This window comes from Vigna umbellata, chromosome 7 (assembly GCF_029865625.1).
Source record: "Vigna umbellata cultivar VRB3 chromosome 7, Vumbellata_1.0, whole genome shotgun sequence".
NCBI lineage: Eukaryota > Viridiplantae > Streptophyta > Magnoliopsida > Fabales > Fabaceae > Vigna > Vigna umbellata.
In genome coordinates, this window is record NC_142171.1 from 38,822,558 (window position 1) to 38,847,268 (window position 24,711).

The following is a 24,711-nucleotide window of genomic DNA, read 5'->3' on the forward strand; positions in this document are numbered from 1 at the left end:
AAGACGTTAATTAAAAAAATCAGTATAAAAAATAATATTTGTGTTGTATATAACTTTTTTTCCCATATGGATCCATCTTTATTTTTATTAATTGGATTGGTGGATATTCAAATTGAAAAAAAAAATAGATAATAAAAGAAGATTACTATTAGATAATATAAACAACGTTTAAATATGTTGAAGAAGATCGTATTAAATTATTTAAAAATTTAAATGTTAGTTTTTGAAACATTATTTAACATGTTAATTTTAATAAGCTAAAAAATTATATTAGTTATTTTTAAATTTTAGAAACAAAAATGTATTAAAGTTTGAAATAAAAAATAAAATCCAATTTCACGTCTAAGTTTATAGACTTGAAACATATTTAAATCCATAAATAGAGTAAGATTGTAGAGTCTTCACTAATGAAATTAAGCAAGGACTCGAAGTAGTATTAGGAAGACATGTGCCCGGATCATGACAGAAAGAACTTCATAAAGTAAAACAAGTTATAAATACTGACACAGGATAAAGGTTTCTCCCTATCAAGTAGCTAAGGCTGTTACTTTGCAAATGGGGCAGATGTTCTTCTGCATTAGCCACTGCTTGATGCAGGCACTGTGAAACTCATGCCCACAATCCAGTGATCCAACATTCTCTCCATCACCAAATTCCTCCTGCCATCAGAATAAGAAAAAATGCAGTGAGTATCTATCTCAGAAGTTAAACACACCATTGTAATGGTTTTCATGTTCTCATACCGAGACAAACATCAATCATACCTGACAAATGCAACAAGGTTCCAAAGCTGTAGAAGACTGTGTCATGAGTGGTGTGTAAAGTCGTTGCTTCATCAACTTAACAATGACATCCTCACTCAATCCAGTGCTAACATCTCCTATACGTTCCTCCAATGCCAACAATTCCTACAACACCAACTGAAGTTAGAAGAAACAGCAGAAAGCAACTGGTGGATGAGGATACCATGACCATATATCCCTTTTTACCTCATAAGACATGTTGTCAACATCAAGGCGCATTTCTCTATGTCTGTCGTGTATTTCAGCCATGCCATGATATAGGAAAGTGTCAAATAACGCATAATCCTGATATTTCACAAGTGGCAAAGGAAAATGTTAAGAGAGTACTTCTCAATAGTTTAGCGTTTGCAAGGTCAACTACAACATGGCCTACACAAGCTAACCGTTTCTGCTTACTTCGAATCCAAATAATTCTTTTGAGCTATTGAAATACAAAGTTCATTTCATTTCTTGTTAGGGGCAATGTGAAACACATGATATAATAAACATTGCAGAAGAAGTAGCATCAACTTCTATTAAAGTTTATCAAGTGTGATACAATTATCATAAATAATCAAATATTAATTTCACAATACATCAAACAAATGTCATAAAGTGTCACGAGATATATCTGTACAGTGAGATTCGAACCTCAGCTCGTAAGTTCTCACCCCTTCGCATTGACATCAAGACCTCGCGAATCTGGCACAAAGAACAAATAGATAATTCGAACAGATACGACAATGATGTCACCGAATTTAGCTAATTTCTTTATCAAATTTCACTTCCTAAAGATGCTTGTTAGTGGGCTGCTACAAATAAGCTATTTTGTAAAAAGTAAATTGAAAAAAAGATTATGAAAAAATGAGATACCACATGAAATTGCACAAACATCAAGACACTAAAAATTATCAAAGAATAATATGAATCTGAAAAAATTGTTCTATTTATTCACTCATCCATATTTCTTGTTTAAAAATTTAAACTTGGCTATATAACATATCTTGTTTTGTAAAACCATCACAAATTCATGTTGTATCCTTCAAATAACGGCACAAATAATTTGTAGAAAGGGAAAGAAACAAAAATTATACCTCGGATAGTAGTTGTCGTCTCCCCTCATTGCCGAAGGTTAGTGCTTGCAATGAATGGGGACTAGAGAGAACATCAGCACCACTTCTTTCCGTTAACAATGTTGTTCTTAGATAGGATTGATTGTTGCCAGAACCCTGGGTAAACGAGGGAGGACCAGAGGAAGATGGAGTAGAATGACCATTATGAACACCAGATGCAGAGCAAATTGATGGAAAAGGGGGCCAAAGATTGAATTCTGACACACTGTGCACATTTTCAATTGGGACTTCATGATTAAAATTCCAGCCAGAGTTATGTGAAGCGTGGGCATTTGGACTAGATCCAATCCAGGATCGAGGAGGTACACCTTCAGAAAAGTTCACATTACCAGAAGGTGTATGCCAATGTGTAGGTTCATATTGTAAAGATGCAGGTGCATTCATAAGGTGCTCAGTACTATCTCTGGGAAACACTCTCAAATTAAAATCTTCTCGAATAACTCTATCTCCAGAGTTATAAGAAAATGAAGATCTACCCTCCCTAGGATTGGCGATTCTACTCAAAGGAAAAGAATGGATGCGTTGGGCAGGTGATTGGTTTAAAGAAGTACCAGAATTAGCAGTTGTTACTTCAGCTATTAACCTCAATTCCAATGAATCATTAAGTGACTGAGAGCTGGGTATTTGATTCAGCGAAGAATGATTATGATGCCTAAAACACCCTATTGATGGTAAATTGACATGTATAGATTCCTGATCCTGTAGTTGGCTCATTCTTCTGTTGAAGTTTCTTACAGGCCTTTCTAGATTTTCTGCAATACTTATCAAAGGAAATGCATTGGAAACTTTTTGTCTCACTTCATTTCTTACATTCTGCAGTAATCGAGGACTGGTAACAGGAATATCCTCCAAAGTTGTAACATCACTTAAGTTGCTAGAAGCATTAGGATCAGCAGGACCAACAGGCCAATAATCATTTTCAGATTGTGCAAGCGTGCTTGAGCTTCCTCCTGAGCACAGTTGCCTAGAACTACCTTCAAGAGCTTTTCTCTTGCAGGAAGGACCCCAATTAACTAGAGAACTTGAACTATCACCTTCAACCCAAGCCATGGATCCAGAGTTTTCAGATGAAGGTCCTATGTAATTGCATGATGCACTGCCAAATAATGTCTTTTCTCTATCTATTCCACTAGTATTATAGTCATCAACACTACTACTAGCTTCTTTTCCCTTCCCACGGTCAGAAGCATGGGCAATATGCCCCATATCTGGACTAATATATTGGGTAATATGATTAGAACTAGAGCCTTGCCAAAGGGAAGGATAAACTCTAGATTGATTGCCATGTAGGTTATTGCTTGAGCTAACAGGAAAAATTACTCTATTTGGTTCAAATTGTCTTTCCTCATACTCGAGATCATCCTCACTAGTAGCATTATATGAAGATGACGAATCATGTTCTGATTTTAGCCCTTCCCCATTGCTTTGGTTGGTCAGATTCAGTCTAGAACTAGATTCCCCTAAATTCCAACAACTGAAGCTTTGAACATCATGACTAGTACTACATAAATATGCAGTCTCACCAAAAGATCCCCTATAATCTGAAAATCGGGAATCTACAGCATTTTGCACATGATTCAAGGAAGACTGATGATTTGTATCAGTGCCACGAGAACTGGGCCCTTGCATCATACTAATAATTGTTGGGAACGATCCAACAGTTCTCCTTTGACCTTGCATCAGAATCAAGTTATCCCACCTAAATTAATCAACAGAAAACATATATTAGATCCTCAAATCTCAAGCTATAAGTAAGGAGTGCCAGAGTCATGTATATAGCCTGCAGATGTTGTCATGAAATTAAAGGGCATGCTTTGTCACATATACAGTCGGAATTTAACTATTTAATCAATGCAATAAAATAAATGAGGTAAGATATACAAACAACAGATAGCAAAATTGTTCAATGAAAAGCCTAAAACTACTCTAGTAACACATAAATCAGGTAGAACTAGCCCAGATATCTCAAAAACGAAGGTTTTTTTTTTTGACAAAAAAGAGTATTGTTAAATGTGCTCACCTTAACAGGAGATTTAGATGGAAGAGAAATAAAAAGTAAAATAAATACATGTACATTATCACTAAGAAAAGCAATAACTATAATATTACGCAGATAAGTGGATATTTTTTTTAGACCCCCCACTGGCTGATGACTGGGTAAAGATGAATAGAAGAATTAAGGCATGTTCTTGTCAATGGAATTAGTGGAAAATATATGGACTTTGAATTAGCTGTATATTTTGTAGTTTTTATTCTCTCCTTAAATTGAATAAATAAAAAAATTTCTGGACATTAAATTAATTGTTATTCTCTTCTTACTTGGGATAAATGTTTGTGCTCGAGTTACCCAATATTTTGAGCTGAGAATCGGGATGTAAGCTTATAATAGAATGCGATTTATATGAGAATTCTCAAGCAAGATAACGCAATTTTATGAGTTTTACATGGTATCAAGCTGACTTACAATCCTAACACCATTAGAGTTTTTCTTACTTCTTTCTTCACCTTGTTTCAAATTTCACAATTCTTACCATCTTGGTTCTTTTCTACAGTTTTTCCTAATCCAGTTTTGGTTCTTTGTCATGTCTTCAGAATAAAATTGATGTTTCAATGGTTCCCCTTAATGGAAAGAACTATAACTTGAAGATTCCATTTATAGATATTTGTCAAAGGAAAATATTTTTGGAATCACATTGATGGCAATGCTTCTGCTCCTGATAAAGAGACAAACATAAGGATGAACGGGCTATATGGGAGTAAAAGATGCTCAAAAGTCATGGCATGGATCATTGATTCTGTGGATCCTAAAATCGTCTTTGTAGCTTAATATTTTGTGCCAAGAATAAGCATGTCAACATGCAATAAAATACCATTTATATTAGAATTGGGCACATTGTGAGACAAGTGACAAAATTCCATAGTTTTGACAACAGATAATCCATAGTATGCTCAATTAAAGTACCTATTAAGAGGGATGAATGGGAAAACTTATAGGTATTGCACTATTTCCCTAAAAATCAATTGCTCCAAAATCATAACTTGTAAATGACAAGAGCAAACCATTGCAAAAGCTAAAGTTGTTAGAAGAAGGCCAAGTAATGAGTTTTATCAACACCTCAGAAAGTATTAAAACGTACAAAGTATTTACTTTTCCCTCATTTCTCCCCTACCTCAAGGATGGTAAGTGCAACAAAATGTCTGCATCCTAAGGCACCAAAACTAAGACATTAGTATAGCTTGAGATTAATCAGGCTAAACTGAACGAAGATAAAACCAGCCGTATCATCAAATGAGTGAAACTTCACAATACCTAATCCTACAATCCTAGGCAGCAAAATCAAGTTGGGGAATTAAAATAAACCGAATCCAAACTTAAAGAAATGAAATTTGAATCAAACTTATAAAGAAGAGCAAACATGCCTTCCAACTGATTCAAAAGCACAAAAGGGTATGCTTGAAAATTAAAAAAAAAAATAGAAAAAAAAGGAAGAAAAACTTAGGGAAAAAACAATGATTTAACGCAATCCTATATCCCCGAACCATGAAAGAGGTATGAGAACTTGGGAATGAAAACAAAATCCGCAATTCAGATAACTTTAAAAGCCGAAAAGAACAAAAAGGGATTTTCACAAGCATAGTCAGAGCATTAACGAGGAAGGTGAGGTTGAGATAAAAAGAATGAATAAGAATTTGGAAATGGAGAATTTATTACCAGAAGGAGATCTCCAGATTCAAATGGGTAGGTTTAATTGAGGATGATGATGAAGATTCAACTGTTTGAATTACAGTGTTTGTTTTTGTTTAATTAAATTATTGGTGGCTTTCAGGAGCAGAAGGAAGCAATGAGAAGACGACAAGGGAAGAGAGAAAGAAGAAAAAGAAGAGAGAGAAAGGGATTAAAGGGACAGAGTACCTAGCGCACAGTAATCTATAAACTCTCGTTCAAGATTTTCGGAAGCGAGAGAAAATAGGAAGGAACAATGTTGTTTTATATTTAATAAAGCCTTTTGGGTTGGTCATATGTTGTACTGCATGGGAGATGCTGTCACCTTATTAAATCAATTATGTTGCTCATAAAAACTAATCTCTTTATCCTTTACGGAAAAGTTTATTACATAAGTATTTCGGTTCACACATTTGTATTTGTTATATTAAAAAATACATATAATTTTTTAAATTTTTTACTTTTATGAATAACTAATTAAATATAAAAAATAATCTAATTTAAAATATTTATAATTTTAATTTTAAAAATTATATAACTGTTACTATTAAAAGAAAAATACATTTAAATATTTTTTTTCAAATAATTAAATAAATATATATTTTTTTTGTTAAGAAAAATTTTTAATTAAAAGATAATAAAAAAATTAAGAAATAGTGAATCCTCTATAGTATAAATCTGGTGATTTTTTCTTCAATAATATGCCCTAAAAATAAAAATTATCAAACCTTCCCTCACTAGTTACTCAAATAAAAAAGTACTGTTTACGTACCAAATCAGTTTTTTTTTCCTTATCTTTTTCTCAAACATACTTAAAATGTTTAATAATTTAAAACATTAATTTCTAAATAAATATTTTTAAAATCAAATTCACTTAAATATTTTTTAGAATATTAAAAATATATAAAAAGTTTTTGTTTATAAAAAAATAACATTGATAGTTAATTTCAACATAAAATATCAAATTAATGAATAATAATACTTGAAGAACACTTGAGCAATATTAATATTATAAAGTTAAATATTTTTATATAAATATTAAATTTAAATTTTAAGGTAATAATTTAGGATGTTAATAACAGTTTTAATAATATATCTAATTTAGAAACATAGTAATATCATTATTATTAATTAGAATTTATTAAAAAAATGTGTAAAAGTTATAAATATATTGATAACTATATTACAAAAGGAAACTTTATTATGAAATTTGATTATATAATTTTTAATTTAAAGCTAATTATTTATAATTAGTTAATTTTATGTTGAAGAGATGGTTTTGAATTTTGACATGCTTTATTATTTCTTTTATTTGAAATTAGATTGAAATATCATTGAGAAAAAATAAAAATTTGATTAATAAATCAGTTAAATTTCTTCATATTTCAGTACATGTTTAATAGGGCAAAATAGTTGTGCAATAATCGATCACATTCGTTGTATAATCGATTTAAACATGTTTCTATGCCAACATGTGTTTGTTGAGTGCATTGATGTGTTTGGAATGAAAAATGATTTGAAATTTGCTTAAGTGTTGAACTTAACCGATTACATAAGTTTCATAATAGGTTAAATTGTTTATCTTGTGAAAATCATTTTCATTCAAAGTCATAACTGCATATAAAAGTCATATTAATTGGTTGTTGGCTTGTATGATTTATTTAATCGATTGTATGCACTGTTTAATATGTTAAATCTGAAACATATGTAAAATTGTTAAAGTAGAAGGAAAAACTTAATCGATTACATTATTTGATTAATCAATTAAATTGTGTCAGGATGTGAAAATCCTATAAATAAGTGTCTTGTGCATTGTTTCAATACAATTCTGTGAACATTCACTTTCATAACTAACTTGTTTGCTGAGTATTGGTTGCAAGAGCGTCTAAGAAAGTCTTGGAGAATCAAGATCATACATTTAGGTTATTCATAAAGATTCTTGTAAGAAAGTTGAGCTGAAACATTCCTTATCATATATGTACTTTTGGTGTAATCTTTGAAGACCAATGTCTACATTGCAATCAAGAGGATCGTGTTCCTATTGTTGTTGGCTAGGAGGAGAATCGTAATGTTCTACATTGACAGTTGGGATTGCTCTCAAGGTATTCAAAAAGTTGGGATTGGTTTCTAGGTTTGTAAGATTGTGAGGTGTTCACATTTTGTACTGTAAGTGATATTTAGTGGGAAAAGAGAGTGCATTGAAAAGAGGATATCTCTGTATTCTTGCTTGTATACTCTATCATTATAGTAGAATTCCTTCAACTAAGGTTGTTGAAGGAAGACTGGATGTAAGCTTGACCGAACCAATATATATTGCTATGTTGATCTTTCTATCCTTTCTCCTTTATTGTTGTTTCATATACTTGTGATATTGATTTCAAGAAAACTCAAAGATTTTGCAAAGCTTTTCAAAAGAACAATTTTTAAAGCAAAATCCAATTTACCCCCTCTTGGTTTGAGATATAAGGCTTCACTTTTCTAACAATTAGCAATCTTAAAATATAGTGTGTTATATATGGCCTAAAACCTCTCTACCCTACTAATTAAGGCTTACAAGTCAGATATATATGATGCAAGTTACTAGGCACCTGATATTAAATAGTCTGCGACTAGGGTGACAACCTTCACATACTTCAAGAAAGATCATGAGGTCAGAAACCGAGTCGGGTACCGCTTACTGGCATCTCTATATGTCTGTTGAGGACTTTCCAATGTCACAAGATTTAACCAAAAACAAGCATCGCTTCGTTGGTAAGTTGGTCATTGGACCCCAAGGTCAATGGACCCATAATTGTGATTCATTTAAATGAGGGTCGTGGTTAACAAGGTATGCCTATAAATATTATTTTATTAAATTAAAATTTAATTTTTGTAATAATATTTGTTATTTTACATATTAATATGTATACTACTTGTTATTTTATTTGTATTTTAAGATTAAAAAAATTATATTTAGTGAGAGCTATTTTATGAAGGTTACAAAAACCTTCCATAAATTAACATAATTTAAAATGGTAGATAGGTTGTCTAAAATAATAATAATAATAATGAAGTTTTTATTATTTTTTTAAGAAATTTATCACGTGAAGAAATTATAATATATTTTTTAGTTTTACTTTTTTTTCTCCCTCATATTTTTTACATGTTCCCTCCATTATTTTATAACCATTTCCTTCTACACTAAGCATTTCTTTTTTGCACTCTCGATACAAGAATTCCTTACGCACTCTTCCCACGAAATTCATCATTGATAACCTTTTTGCTTCACTTCACTGACCATCTTATTAATTGATGTTTAATCGAAGTTCACTCGACATTAACTTAAAGGAGATGAAACTTGGTGGAGAATGTATACTTTTATTCACTATGTAGAGGTATGTGACTTGAACCCGATTTCAATTTCAAAAATGTGTTTATATCGGACAATGTTGTTGTTATCCATTTTGTATCAAGTATGAAATTGTTCTTTATAGGATTCACTAATAAATCTGAGAATCCCTAATTTTCAAACCTAATGCCCTGATATCTCTACCTAATGGATTGTTGGACACAACAAATTCTTCTAATGAGTGTGTCTCTTGCATAGACAATGTCAATCCACCAATGAATTTATTATTCCTAAGGTCCACAAGGTTAGATTCTTAGCGGTATTTGTGGCCAACCCCAAGGTGCTCGAACAACTATACTCCAAATTTTAGTGAAATGAAGTAAGCGAGTTGAAGGATGCAGGGAAATATGAGTTTGTGATTGATGCAAAAGTGGAATTGAAGGTGTAATGTTTGGTGATAATGAGCCTAGCCAACCAACCTAACTAAGGAAGGAGGCTAGAGGAGACTGAGAAGGACTCAGGTAAGGTGACTCTTAAGCAAGAAAGAAGTTGGAGTGATCTCAACAACATATCTTTACTAAGCATCAAAAGTAAAAAATACAAAGGGTGAGGTGTTGAGTTTATAGTAGCTTTAGCCCTATACACGAGTATCAACCTTAATTGATCATCAGCCAAGTCTTACGAATCATGTTCCATGTGGAAACAAGTTTTTAAAGTGGGTTTACACATATACAAGACAAGAAGAATGGTACTACTCTAGAAGCTCCACTAGCAATGGGCGCATGTCTGGTCCATAAGGCAAGTTATGAAGCACCATGTGGCTATGCTGAGCAGTCCTCTACTTGCCAAATTAGCTTGATTTGCATTGACTCTTTAGCATTTGATGCCTCTTCTTCTAGTTCTTCTTGTATTCTTCTGACCATTCCTCTGGTAAAAGGTCCATTGGTTGACCCTATTCATCATCTCTTCCCTCTTGAGAAGGATTTGTCCTCAAATTTAAAGGATCCATTTTTGCATTATTATCTGCAAAAGGACGAAGGTCGGATATGTTGAAGGTAGCATGTACTCCATATTCCTTAGGAAGATCTAATTGATAAGCATTGTTATTATTATCAAATTTGGCGTCGTTGCTAGGAATCACGGTTAGGTATTTTATCATTTTGTTTTTTTTTCATTTACATTATCTTTTTCTTTATTTTTTTTCTCTATCATTTATTTTACTTAATTTTATTTAGTTTAGGAAATTTGTTTTTTGGATTTTTATCATAATTTTTTTGGGAAATTTGTAAAACTAGTTGGAGAATAGTTTGGCTAAGGAAAGATAAGGTACTTAAGTTGTCCATTGAGACACACATCTCTTTCCTAGAAGTCTAGTCAACAAGCTTTCAACTTATTTCGTTTTAGAAAACCTCTTTAAAAAATGAAAAACAATTTTTATATAAAAATAATCAACAATGTGATTTTCAAATGAATTATGATTAGACTTCAAACCAATGTTGATTAGATAGATGTTATTGCTTCAAGAGGTTGACATTGAGATTTAGGACAAAAGTGGGGAACATAACTTAGTACCTAACCATCTTAGTAGGATTGAAAAGGAAGAAGATGACATTCCAATTCAGAATGACTTTTCTGATGAAGTCCTACTAGCTTTGACAACTGTTAAAGGTATGTACCCTGAACCTTGGTTTGCTGACATTGTTAACTGTTTGGTTGTTTATGAGAGTCTTGGATATTTTAATGTTTTTTATGCCGTTAGAGTTAAATATTGATTAATTTAAAGCAAGAAATTATATTGTTCATGTTGAAAAATAAGGCCAAAAATTAGTTTATTCATGAAAGGAAACTACAAAGAGCTAAAAGCAACCCTGATTTTCATTTATACACTCTATTTTTTTGAAATAGGCCAAATAGTTACCTTTTTCTCTTACACCCCTAGCTTTTAAAAAATGCAACCCCTTTTTCAACATTGGGCTAGGAAATCTGTTCTATACCCTTTAATTTCTCTATACACACCCCCTACTACTAACAATAAATTAAAACTATTTCAATATATATATAAATATAACACATTAGTAAAAGCTAACAAAGAATAGTAATATTTTTAATCACAAGTGAAATCTACACTTAAACAAAGGCAACATTGAAATAATTTCAACCTTTGTAAAAATGAAAAAAAAATATAAAACTTTATTATATATTTTTTCTTACAAAATTATATTTTATTTTACACTTAATAGTAAATTTGTTAAATTTTCGAACAAGACTTATTAACCTTGACTATATATGATAGTATCCTTTTATTATTACTACTAATATTACTGCAATAGTCATCATGAGCATGATCATTATCTTAATTGTTATTTGTATTGAAATTCTTATTATTGTTAAGATAAGATCGTTTAGAGAACTAGATTATACTTAACGAAATATTGTTTATTGAATGAAGCGGCTAAAGGATATGTTTATTAAAAAATAAAGTTGAATGAAATAAACATTTATCAAAAAGATCAACGTTGAACAAAATAAGCATTTATAACATTTTAAGAAATTTTAGCATATATCGTCTAACAAACAAGGCTTAACAAAACAACGTCTAACAAAAGGAAACGTTTAAGTGTACACTTTGTAAAACACTAAAGCTTAAATTTTATATCCCAATAGTCTTGAACAAATAAGTGTTTAAAGAAAAGAATCATTTAGAAAAAAACTTGTTAAATGATGTAATGAAACTTATAAAAAGTTTTATTGAGTAAGTGTTTAAAATTTTATATCGTCTACAGATCATATATCAGACACATTGCTTCCTAAACGATGCTTCTATCAAACGAGTTGACATATGGCAATATGTTGTAAACACCCAATACGCCTTAACATTTACCAACGTTTAAAATTTTTAATGCATGTACAAAAAACACATCTTTACTTGTATGTTTTATTCTCTTTATCTGTGTAAATCATGAAAGTGCAAGACCTTTATTCAAATTCCTGCACAAGAAGGATAAAGACGTTAAGAGATAGGAAGACATTTTGAGAATGTTTCCTTAATGCTTCAATCTCTATAGAACTGTATAAGCTACTTTTGTAAAAGCTCTGACAAAGCACTGCAACTCTGCAACGTAGACTTGAGTCTGACTACCTATCTAAAAAGGCTACGAAGTCTATGTGGAAGTCAATTCTCTATCTACTGAATCTCTGTCGAAGAAGGATATATATAGATTATTGCATGAAGAGAAGACCAAGAGATATGTGCATAAAGATAAGCTTGTTGTTATGTTGCCTCTCTACATGATCTAACACTTATTTGAAAGGGAAAGTCTTTTCAAGTATTCAGATTTCATTGTATTGAATCTATCCTCTCTTTGGGAGTTATTTGAATTTGTACTTGTATTCAAGAAAATTTTGATAATTGTAAATTCATGAGTGAATTAAAATACTTGTTTGTTTAGCTCATATGAGCTAAACAATCTATTCAGGTTGACTAATGTAAACCGGGAGTGATTCATACTACTTGTTGATAGGGAGAGCTAAGTACAGTTGAACCCATATCTCACATGAGTTTTTTATGATGACAAAAGAAATGTTTTATAGTTTCTTGCACAACAAAATGGCAAAACAATTGCTTGATTATATCTGTGTTTATGCTTGAACAAAAAATACTTGTTAAACTTTTGGCAAGCGTACCAATAGTCAACTGTAGTATAATGATTTTTAAGTAAGAGTGTCGATCCCACGAGGAACAACTTCAACTAAATAGATAAATTTATCTCAAAGAGCATATACACAAGGGTATTCAACCTGATTCATAATGGATTTTGATAATTTATACTACGTTGCGTAAAAGTAAAATATTAACAACAAATAAGTTAAAGAAAGTTTAATATGAGAAGTTGGGATTGAATTCATCTATCTCACTCGTCTGCAATCTTAATGAATATAAACATATAGCAACTGAAATTACCAATATTGATGCAACACACAAAAGTCATTTATAACGATTCCTTGTGTATAAAATTCATAAGATCAGTTCCTTGAATATTGATTCCTCACATATCCAACAAACTTTACAGCATTATATTCAAGTGTTATAAGCAATTGATAAACTGAAATCTATCCCTAGCATCGCAGGATATCAAGTATTCTTGTTCAGATCAGATTTTAGAAATACTTTCTAGTCAAAACTAAAACCCACATTCATGAAACTATTGATCAGATAGAATCAAGCACTAAGAGCAAAACAAAAATACCAATATTGAATAAAACATAAATGTTATGTATAAATATCACCAAATTACATCCGAGTTCGAATCGATTACATTCAATCCCAAGAGAAAAGATCAGTCACTCATGGTGGCCATTAACATTCTAAGAGATGAAGAAGAAGATCATACAACTAAAGTGGAAGAAAAACTCTTTGGGTAGCTCTGTGTCTTCTTTTCTCCACACTCTCTGTCTTCCTTCTTTCTTTCTGAATCGTCAGTATATATACTACGTGAATTCTCGCTTAAGCTAGATGATTATCGCTTAAGCGAGAAGAAACTTCTTGGAGAAGATAGTCATTTTCGCTTAAGCTAAATTATTTTCGCTTAAGCGAGAATGACTTTTAAATCAATGGCTTCCTGGATGAATCTAGCTTAAGCGAGATCAATTTAGCTTGGGCGAATTGTTGTAGGATTTACTCTTCTCTCTTTTATCTTTTCTCTTAATTTACCTGGAACATATACAAAATAGGGATCAAATGATTTCCTTTTAATCAACAACTCAGAAACATGTGATTACATTTCATCTTTCTTAGATTGGGGAAATTTGATACAAATGTACACAATTTAATACAGAAGTGCCAAAATTCCATATGAAAATTTACTACTTTTTTTGCACTTATCAACTTCCCCCAACCTAGTATCTTGCTTGTCCTCAAGCAAAGTAATAAGATCCCTACAGCTTTTCAAAACTCAAACTTTGAAATTGGTTATTTGAGAAATCAATTTCATAGTCCTTAGAAGACAAATTGTGTATTCCAAACTACAGATTCAAAATCAGAAGCAAGTGGTGAATCCAGTTATCAAATAAAAGCAGGATAAAAGTGCAGCAAATTTTTCAAGACAATCAATTGTAAGAACCATTGATTCTAACCAAGGAAATTCTCTCTTGAATCTTACAAGGGTGTGTTTCTCTCATTTCCACCGAAATTGAACAAATTAAAATTGCCAATCATTTTCAATCAAACCACACACACAATCAACATGAATCTCAAGGACTTTTAAAGGTTGTAATGAGGCTGGGCTTTCAAGAATTATGGTTTTTCAAGATAACAAAAGCACAACTTTAGAAAAGAGAGCATAACTACACTTTAAACTCACTTCCAATTCTACTCTCAATTCATCCCATCTCATACCTCAAAACCCAATGTTTCTTTTTTATTCATTATTCACTCCTTCTTTTTCTTCTTTCCTTTTTTTTTTTACATTTCTATACAATACTAAGGAGTGAATTATAGTACAAAATACTCAGCCTCTTTCTTTTCCAAGTACAATTCCACCAACCAATTCCCATTTTAAAATTGAATAAAATGCACCTATGCTCTTTATCCCTAAAGTGTGCAGAGGGAAAGGATACTAATTAAAGTTAAGGTTAAGGTGCATAATTCAAAGCAATTAGAGTCAAATGGGCTATCACAAAAGGATGATTATTCCTAGGTTGGATGTTTGGCACTGAGTTATTTAAATTCAACAAAACTGCCTTGATCATTTCCATGCTTCAAGTGTGATGTTATCCAAATGAAAACTCAAGCAATATCAACTTGACAACAAACAGTGGAAACTCTTAAACTGTTTAAGGATTCACACACTCACTGGGTTTTGTGTTTGGTTTCTTTCCTTGGTATATCACTTGTTACAATTGATTATCTTAACCAATTATCCAGCACTAATATCCTAGTCCCATTTAACTATGGATTCAACCAAAATTTTCCCTTTTTCTTTTTCAGTTCTACTATTTTAGGACACTTTTTTTGAAACTTGATTTCTCTTTACCCAATTTCCTCAAGAAAGATTTTCTTATAATTCCCAAAAAAATTCATTTTAGTTGTGTATGTGCCTCTTAATAACCAAGTTGAGGGGAACTGTTTGTATTTCCTGCTAGTAAAACTCTATCAATATAGTGCTTCCCTTCAACTCAAGTTGTTGAAGGAAGACTGGATGTAGGCTTGGCCGAACCAGTATATATTTATGTGTTGATCTTTCTATCCCTTCTCTTTTATAATTGTTCATATTCTTGTTTGATTGCATTCCAAGAAAACTTCAAAATTTTGAAAAGCTTTTGAAAGAACATTTTTTAAAAAGGAAAATTCGATTCACTCCCCTCTTGGTTAAGATAATTGGCCTAACTTTTTCTACACTTGTTCTATACCTTGAGTGGTTGATACTCATTGATATTAGGAGTGATTAATAATACACGTTGTAAATTAAGAATAGTTTATACTTGTTATAATCTTTGTTAAAGATTAGCTAAACCACTTAAGAAAATTGATACCAATATAAAAGTTATTTGTTACTCCTTTACTTTACAAATGTTTTTCAAAATGACTTTTAATCACATAAGTGTCTAATAATTATTATAGACAGTTTATGTGCTGCAAAAGTTATTAAATATTATTTTGCAAAAAAGTTTTACAACATTATTCAAACTTCCTTTTCTAATGTTTTTTTGTTTCACTTATTATATAGTCCACATGAATTATTACTGCCCAAGATGAATATAATCTTAAACTAATTTTGTTAATATCATACAAAATTTAAATTATTTTATTAAACTGTAAAATTAGTCCGTGAGTTTGACTCAACCTAATAGATCAAAGGTGCAAAGTGGGTTAGCTCAACTAAAATTGAATTTTCTTCAAACCATTATTATGACATGTTGAACCAATTAAAAATAGACATGTTTAGGTTTTAGTTTATATGTTAATATAAATTTAAAAGATAAATAATATCAAATCAAATAGGTTAAATAGTTTTCAAAATCTAATTAGTTGAAACAAGCCGGTACAAATTATATTTATGCAAAAAAAGAATTTTGGATGAAATGGAGATGCAGGGGATCGAACCCTGTACCTCTCGCATGCAAAGCGAGCGCTCTACCATTTGAGCTACATCCCCGGTTTACATCAAGCCTAACTAATGAAATAATATATTAAATTTCACTATTTTGATCCTAAATTTAACACATAAATGTATTTTGTAACTGTGAAATCTCAATTGATTTCGTTGTGGATTGCTATTTACTGAAAAAACTTAAATCGCATTTCAATTATTCTCAAATTAGTTTCGCTATATTTCATGAATTTGAGGTTTGTTAATATAGTTATTTTTTCTTTTACCCCTTTTACCTAACAATGAATTTATTATTAATGGGTGTTTATTTATTCTTTTTTTTCCCTTAAGGCATTAGTTGTGAAGGTTGACATTATGAGGAATGATTTAGAGAGGTGAAATGTAAGTTAATGAATATTGGATTTTGTTATTAGCGTACATTTCTCATTAAAAGAATGAAAAGATTAAAATAAATTTAATTAATATTTTTTAAATAGATGGATGAATTTCAAAGCTTTGAAAGAGTTTGATTTAAGTTAAATTAGAAGTAGTTAATCAATTGAAGAGATTATTTTCTATTAAAATGAAAGTATATTACAAAATTTTAGTACACAAAGAAACGGTACTTCCTTATTTGTTACTAGGATGATAAAAAAAATACTTTAGACTAAGTTTTGAAATAAGAATAACAGTGACGATAATAATAAAAATTGTTTGGATTCATCTTCACCAAAATTATTGATTTTATAAATGAATTTCTCTTTATTCTTGATAATTATTTTTATTTTGAACATCCAATTTTGTCCTTTTCTTTATATATTTTCATAATAATATAAATTAAATATTTTTTTACACAAATGTTAATTCAAATATATTATTTCTTTTACGTGTCTTTTTGTTGTTGGAATGAAAAAAATCAAAAACATTTTTATAATTTAATAAATATTAGCTAATTTCATTTAATTAATTTTAGGTTAAAATACTCTCTTGGTTATAGTATTTATTTGAAAATTTCAAATAAGTTTCCATATTGATTGGTCTTAATTTATTTCTTATTTTTTAAAATGTGTAATAATTAGATATTTTTTGTTAGTATTATATTTGTTGAAATTCCATAAATATCTTTTTATTTCCCAACGTCTTTGTGATTCTCTGTGCAATGCTTTTGAATATGTATAATCATTATATCTGTACAAAAAAGAGAAAAAGCAAAGCAGATAGAGCGATAATACGTTCATGCATTTAATGTTCTTATAACGTTTAGGCATGATCTGTAGTACGAGCATTTAGTGTGAGTTTGTGTTTATGAGAGTAGTATTTCATTTGATAAAATATTCAAAGTTTACTATTACTTTCTTTAGATGCGCTTTTGTCAAATACAATTTAATATTTTATACTTATCATTTTATTGTTTATCTTACTTGCTTTTAATAAAGATGTTTTAATATACATTTTTCTTAGATGTTTTACTCAATGATATTTCCTTAAGTGTTGTAATTTAAATTTCAAAACTTAGGTTATTAGACAATCTAGTTTATTTAGATCATCTTACCTTAATAACTTTCAAAATTTAATTATTTTACAATTTTACAATTTTATAATTTCATTATTTTATAATTTTATAATTTCATTATTTTATAATTTTATTATTTATAATATTATAATTTTATAACCATCACTTATTTAATAATTTTCATCAAAATATTTTATTATTATAATATTATTTTTCAACCAATGATCACTAAATTAATCTTGCCTACATTATTATTACAATAAAAATCTCCTACTACTTGTCTGGCGTCACAACTAGGGATGGCAACGGGTCGGGTCGGGCACGGGTAGTGCTTACTCGCAACCCGACCCGCTGGATAAAATCGTACCCGCTACCCGACCCGCTATCCGTCGGATACCCATTTAAAAAATACCCGCAGGTATTTTAAAACCCGCGAGTACCCGCGGATACCCGCAAAAAATTAAAAAAAATATATTTAATACATTTTAAAAATAAAATTTAAGTAAAAATACAAATATATATATATATATATATATATATATAATCTAAATTAAATTAAATTAAATTAAATTAAATTAAAATTTAAGTTTAATTAAATTTAAACTAATAAAATATTATTTTATTTTATTTTTAATTAAATTTAATTACAACATATATAAATTATTTATTTTTTAATTTTTTTGCGGGTAAACGGGTACTCGCGGGACGGAAAGTATACTACCCGTACCCGACTCGTTTAGAAGCGGATATTAAAATACCCGCTACCCGTTACCCGCGGATAGTTACTACCCGCCGCGGATTTTACCCGCGGATACCAGTGCCCGCGGGTAAAATTGCCATCCCTAGTCAAAGCGTCTTCAAAAACCTATGACCTATTGAAAAATTTCTTTATCGAACAAAGACGTGGTCAATAATTTCTGCACTAACGATTTATTGATTTTGGATTGTATATAGAATAGTGAAATTCTAGTGGTTGAAATTTGTACAGAAAATTGTCATATAAATGATAATAAAATTATAAAGTAATATGTAAGATGAAATAAATAATACGATTGGACCGAACAATAATTAAGTTACAACTGAACAAGAAATTAAACAATTAAGACTTAATTAAAAATATATAAAACTCTTTATGTAACATCGCATTTTAATAGTATAAAACTACTAAAATAAAATATTATATATATATATATATATGATGATAAACCATTAGATGAAAACAAACCTACAGAAATGTTATATATACATGTGGAACCATCTGACTCCTCATCTCTTTCACCATCATCTCTCGCTGGAACAACTGAAAATATTGTCTCCCTAAGCTCACACCATTTAAGTGATCATCGCAAAAGAGAAAACAACACAGACAAACAACACACAAGCAAGGATAAGCTAGAGTACAAACAATTAATGATATATTGGAACATGTTAAACATTATACACATGATACACATATCACACAAACCAATCAAATTGATTATGCATGACAATACTTTGACTGGATTGTCCGGACTTAGCATAAATGTCGAGTTATGGCGGGTTGTGCACTTGTGGTGGCCACTACTACTTTGCAAAGCCCTTGCCAATTGGGTTTTACCCTACCACACATCACAAGGTTAGTCCTCAAATGCCTTTTTGCCAAATGGAGAAAGGCCCCTCAGGCTTGGCCCTCCTACTACTCTCACCGCATGCGTTAAACCTCTCTATTTGTGAATGTATGGCCATTAAAGTGTCAGGATAATCCCCAATACTGAGCTCCTTGCATTCATACTAACACACTTAAAACCACCACTGAGAAGTTCCTCCTAGAACTCTTTTCCATACCTTTGAAACCATTGATATCACTTCACATTCACATAGTACACCAATACATGAGACTACTGATCATACATCAAATAAATAGAAACACCCATACAAGTCATCAGAAATCATACAATAACACAATTTCTTCATGGCATCTTGATACTCATACTTAGGTAAGGAAAACAACTCTGAAACCCTCACTAACAGCTCTGAAAGGGTCCAAAACCCTTAAACAATATAAAGAACGTCTAAAACGGACATCCAAAACCCTGAAAATTCCCCAAAAATGTTGCAATGGCGCTCAAGGTCGCCCAGGGGTGCTCGGGGAGCGCCTGGGAACGAGCTGCACAAAAACGAGGGTGCTTGGACGCGTCCAGGGGTGCCCGAGCCCCATACCAGTTGTCGACAACTTCGAAATTGGCTTTTGATGCACTTGGAACTTGTTTTAATGATTAAAGGGGTTTTCTAAACATTAGAATTGGTGGGAAATCACATTTATAAGTAGAAGTAAGCATCATTTGATCATTAAATCCAAGACTAGGTGTATCAAACCATTTTTTATACTCCAAAAGCACTTAAACTCGGATTTTCACCTTCTACACCAAATTTATGCAACCTAACCATTTGAACAAGTCCTAATTGACTCAATAATAGATTGCAAATCATGACCTATAACCCAAAACACCTGATTCAAAATATCACTTATCAAAAGCCATAAATCTAGCCTAAAATCAAGTTAAACTTCACCTATGAACCATAAACTATTCTTGTATCAGTTATATACCATTCTCACCACTCCAAAACAGTTACAAATCACCTCAAAGACATACCCAAATGTTCATTTCAATTCATACTCCTTCCCTTTAAAATTTACCTACTTAAAACCCTAAAATGGACTAAAAACTCAACCTACAAAGCCATTTTCCAGTTCAGAACAGATTTTACTGGTTTAATCATCTAGATAAGTCCTAATAGGTGTGATAACATACTCCTAACCTTCCAAAATAGTGCAGACCTTTTTCCTCACTATTTCACTACTCAACACCCTTTTTTTACGCCAAAAATGCATGAAAACAATCCCTATAAACTACTATTTTCATTTCATACAAATTTTAACCATATACCCTCCTAACAAGTTCTAAATTACCTCATGACAATACTAAAACAAATCCCATTACATTCCCATATTTATTTCTAAGTTTCACTACCCAAGACCCCTTCTTTTTAAGCTTAAAGTCTAAGTAACTTAATTTGTACCCTTACCACCACTTTAATTATGTTTCAAACAATGAAAGATCCTCATCACACACAAACAACACAGTATAAAACAACAAATTCATCTCCATATCAATTACGCTAACACCATCTCATAAAAACACAAATTTCACATACGTCAACTTTACTCCAACCCCAATTTCTACTAAAACGTCTAAAATTTATAAAATTACAAAATTTACACTACAAATACAATTAAGACAAGGTTTAGCTTCCCTTACCTTACAAGAAACAACCTTAACCCACAAAAACGTCCCGTTGGTTGCTTAAAACATAAGAAATTCCTAAACGGACCTACGAGGCACCAAAATTGAAACGGACAGAGTTTTTAAAACTCTAAATTCATCAAGAGCAACAAAAGAGAACTCAATGATACATGCATAACAACTCTATGCATGATCATTGATCGAAGCAAAGAGGACAGAAAAACAAATAGAAACTTACTTGCTCTAAGACAAAAATTGATCGGTTGGATTTGTAGACCTTGACACTATGATCGTCTAGACACCTCCTGATCGTCAAACAAATGACTTAGGAGCGAGAACACTTATAGAGAAGGTAGAGAACTCTAGAAAAGTGATTTCTAAAGAGATGATACGTTTTAAAATAATGAAACTCGTTTATAACAAAACTATTTATAACTAAACCATTTAATATTAAAATAACTGAGTCTCACTATTTTTAAACTATCATCACTTCTAAATATCATTTTTTGGAATTTTACACTTTACTTACTCAAAGCACAACAAAAATTTTAGTAGAAGGTACGGAATTTGTTAAATACTTTAAACTTAATTAAATTTATTAATCATAATAAACATATGTTTATACTTTTATGATAAAAAAAATATAATTAAACAATTTTATATAATAATTATTGTAATGAAAAATAATATTAAACTATAAAAGAAAGTAAATATATAAAAGGAATTAATTATACAAATATTTTTTATTTGTATACATATAATAAATATAATAAAAAGAGTCTTTATCTTTTATCATAATTATTTTATTTGTAGTTTATTGCAAATGATAAAATTTTTAAAAATAATTACGCAAAAAATAATATTCATGTTCATCATTAGCCGTGGACTGTGAACAGGGCTAATGATGAAGCTTTACCAAAAGAAGAGGCAACTATTGCATGCATCTACACCAATAGGATTAAACGACCGAAACAAACCTTAATCACAGTCCAATATTTTACTCTAAATTCCTCTTCAAGAATTTGGTAAACTGAAAATAGAAAAACTTTAGAAGACAACCAACTCCTGCAACTACACACAGTGCCTTCACCAACTCCGCACCAACTTCAATAGCCATGTGTGTGGGCCCCGCCACTCTTTCACAATTCTCAATTATGACGTATTATCCAAGCAAAATAAATTCAATCCAAAAGCATAGTAACTCAGAAATACTTTTGCTAAAACTGCACTTCGATGGCCAAACCTTGAACATCATTAAAATATCCTAATTCATTAAAATGATGTTATAACCTATTTTTCACAAATGCAGAAAATCTCTCTACCAACAAAATAAACAAGACCTTAGCGGTCGTTATGAAGTGGAGCCTTAACCATGCTTGTACTAATAGACAAACCTCACCTACCCCGGACCGGACTCCGAACGGTTCAACCAAACACCAACGGTTCAACCAAACACCATTGTCCTTTCCATTCATCCAACCGGTTCGAACCGGCCTTTTCATTCCTTATATTAACCTCCCTTCAGCACCACCACACCTTCAAGCTCAGATCAACTCATCAAGTCACTGAAAAAGGAGATTGAAAAGGAACCAAAAAATATTCCAATGGCAAACAACGGTGAACAAAATCAAACTGAAGCTGGAAGGCACCAGGAGGTTGGGCACAAGAGTCTTCTCCAGAGTGATGCTCTTTACCAGGTACATCCATTTGCATTCCTTTGTTTATATGTTTTTCCTAATTTTGCCCCCCAAATGTTTGTAACATGTCAATTATGGGATCTTGACAAAATGGTTTTGGTTATGCTGTGTGCAGTATATTCTGGAGACCAGTGTCTACCCAAGAGAACCTGAATCCATGAAAGAATTGAGAGAGTTGACGGCAAAACACCCTTGGTATGTGTAATTCTCTGTTCAATTGACACCTATTGCTTGGTTTCTCTGCTCTGGATTTCTGAGTTTTTGAAAACAACAGGAACATCATGACTACCTCTGCTGACGAAGGACAATTCTTGAACATGCTCCTTAAGCTTATCAATGCCAAGAATACCATGGAAATTGGTGTCTACACTGGGTATTCACTGCTTGCCACCGCCCTCGCTATTCCTGATGATGGAAAGGTATAAAATCCAGAGGTTTGCACCACCAGTAATAAATCTATATTTTCTCTAAAAAAACAAAATTTTCCGATAACCATTTTCTATGCAATTATAGCATAGTGAAGTGGGTATTCATTGATTTGGTCAAGTTTTGGGAAAGAGTAACTGAATATAGTATAAGGTTCGGATATAAGTGATATATAAATTTTGTTTATCTTTTTCACTACCTTCAAACTTCAATCTAACCACACACTCATTCATCAAACGGGTCCAGTTTTGGCATCACGTGATAAGAAAAAATGTCTAAACCCTGGATTACTGCTTGTATTTGGCGCAGATCTTGGCCATGGACATTAACAGGGAGAATTACGAGCTGGGTTTACCTGTAATTAAAAAAGCTGGTGTTGACCACAAAATTGAATTCAGAGAAGGTCCTGCTCTTCCAGTTCTCGATGAGATGATTAAGGATGTAAGCTTTTTAATCTCTTATCCTCCCTGTCCCAATTGCAAGATGAAAAAGAAACATCGGTTGGAGGAGTGAAAAGAGGGTAACTGAGTAGTTATTGTGTGTTGTGAAATGCAGGAGAAGAACCATGGGAGCTATGATTTCATCTTTGTGGATGCGGACAAGGACAACTACATCAACTACCACAAAAGGTTGATTGAGCTTGTCAAAGTTGGAGGCTTGATCGGGTACGACAACACCCTATGGAACGGTTCTGTGGTGGCACCCCCTGATGCTCCTCTCAGGAAGTATGTTAGGTACTACAGGGACTTCGTGTTGGAGCTCAACAAGGCCTTGGCTGTGGACCCCAGAATCGAAATCTGCATGCTTCCGGTTGGTGATGGAATCACTCTCTGCCGCCGGATCAAGTGATTGCTTGTGTTGTTGCTTTGCTTCTTCTTCACACCTCATGATGATGATTGCTGTAGTGATCATTGAGTTGCAGCTAATGGATTTAAAAGAAATCTATACTTTTCTTTTACTTTTCAGCAAAATATTTTCTGTCCGTATTTTTCTCTATTATTCATATGCAATTGCCAAGTGACTTTTCTCTTATTTGATGTATTGCCATCAATTTGGTTTATTGTGAAGCCAATGATTAGGAAATGATGCATATGTTGAGGAGAGGGTGGATCAAGAACTTCTGTTTCAAATAAAAAACTGTCAAAAGATTCATTTTCTCTACAGTTATTGTGATGAAGGTGGATCACCAAAAAATAATTGAAGAATTGAATAAATCTGAAATGAGAATTATAAGGACTGAATGAAGTCTGGGCAAAATCAGTTCTATATCTTTAACAATTGCTGAATTAACAATGCAAGAGAGAAGAAAAATGCTCCATTGTTAGAAATTATTTCCGGAATTTTTATTTTTGTTCACCTTTTGATTTCGCATTCTATATCTTTCCTACTTTCTATCAAACATATTCCTACCTGTTTTTTTTTCTTTTTCATAACTTCAGTTCTACCAAATACCACCAATATTAATTTATTTTGGTTAACTACCCTAATCACAGACAAATCAGATTGGGCACTCTATGTAAGGATTACACAATGTGACTATCTGATACCTTTCTCACAAGGTGTAAGGGTACATAAACATTCAATACACGCATTTAATATTTCATATGAAACGAGTCAATTGGAAAAAATCCCTTTATGATATATATATTTGTGTGTGTGTGTTTGTATAGTTTTTGTAAATATAAAAGTTAAATATAAAATACAAACATGTTTTCAACTTGTATTTTAACTTAATA

At 31.5% G+C, this 24,711-nt stretch overlaps 2 protein-coding genes and 1 non-coding gene across 4 annotated transcripts; 1 reads left to right on the top strand and 2 right to left on the bottom strand.

Moving 5' to 3' along the window:
* Positions 1 to 347: 347 nt before the first annotated feature.
* On the bottom strand, positions 348 to 5,953 carry LOC148195951 (E3 ubiquitin-protein ligase MBR2-like). 2 transcript variants are annotated; one of them, XM_088093788.1, is made up of 6 exons: positions 5,829 to 5,953; positions 1,877 to 3,614; positions 1,434 to 1,484; positions 990 to 1,088; positions 765 to 908; positions 348 to 659 (listed from the first exon to the last, which is right to left on the bottom strand). In XM_088093788.1, exons 2-6 carry the CDS (start codon positions 3,593 to 3,595, stop codon positions 528 to 530), a joined length of 2,145 nt encoding a protein of 714 aa, XP_087949914.1. In that variant the 5' UTR covers positions 3,596 to 3,614; positions 5,829 to 5,953; the 3' UTR covers positions 348 to 527. The 2 variants fall into 2 exon arrangements, with proteins under 2 accessions (XP_087949914.1, XP_087949913.1); XM_088093787.1 differs by lacking the exon at positions 5,829 to 5,953 and adding an exon at positions 5,628 to 5,819.
* Positions 5,954 to 16,048: 10,095 nt separating this feature from the next.
* TRNAA-UGC (transfer RNA alanine (anticodon UGC)) lies at positions 16,049 to 16,121 on the bottom strand. Its single transcript has one exon. It is a non-coding gene; the product is annotated as a tRNA-Ala (tRNA).
* A 6,320-nt stretch (positions 16,122 to 22,441) lies between these two features.
* Positions 22,442 to 24,136, top strand: LOC148195952 (caffeoyl-CoA O-methyltransferase). The gene is made up of 5 exons (XM_088094259.1): positions 22,442 to 22,549; positions 22,665 to 22,744; positions 22,824 to 22,968; positions 23,285 to 23,416; positions 23,531 to 24,136. Exons 1-5 carry the CDS (start codon positions 22,457 to 22,459, stop codon positions 23,822 to 23,824), a joined length of 744 nt encoding a protein of 247 aa, XP_087950385.1. The 5' UTR covers positions 22,442 to 22,456; the 3' UTR covers positions 23,825 to 24,136.
* Positions 24,137 to 24,711: the final 575 nt, after the last annotated feature.

Excerpts from the sequence above, each read along its gene's own strand:
- LOC148195951 (XM_088093788.1), bottom strand. The coding sequence starts at position 3,595 with ATGCAAGGTCAAAGGAGAACTGTTGGATCGTTCCCAACAATTATTAGT. Across the intron at positions 909-989 it reads TTGACAACATGTCTTATGAG|GAATTGTTGGCATTGGAGGA; the intron begins GTAAAAAGGGAT and ends TTGGTGTTGTAG. Across the intron at positions 660-764 it reads AACCTTGTTGCATTTGTCAG|GAGGAATTTGGTGATGGAGA; the intron begins GTATGATTGATG and ends TTCTGATGGCAG.
- LOC148195952 (XM_088094259.1), top strand. The coding sequence starts at position 22,457 with ATGGCAAACAACGGTGAACAAAATCAAACTGAAGCTGGAAGGCACCAG. Across the intron at positions 22,550-22,664 it reads AGAGTGATGCTCTTTACCAG|TATATTCTGGAGACCAGTGT; the intron begins GTACATCCATTT and ends TGCTGTGTGCAG. Across the intron at positions 23,417-23,530 it reads TCGATGAGATGATTAAGGAT|GAGAAGAACCATGGGAGCTA; the intron begins GTAAGCTTTTTA and ends TGTGAAATGCAG.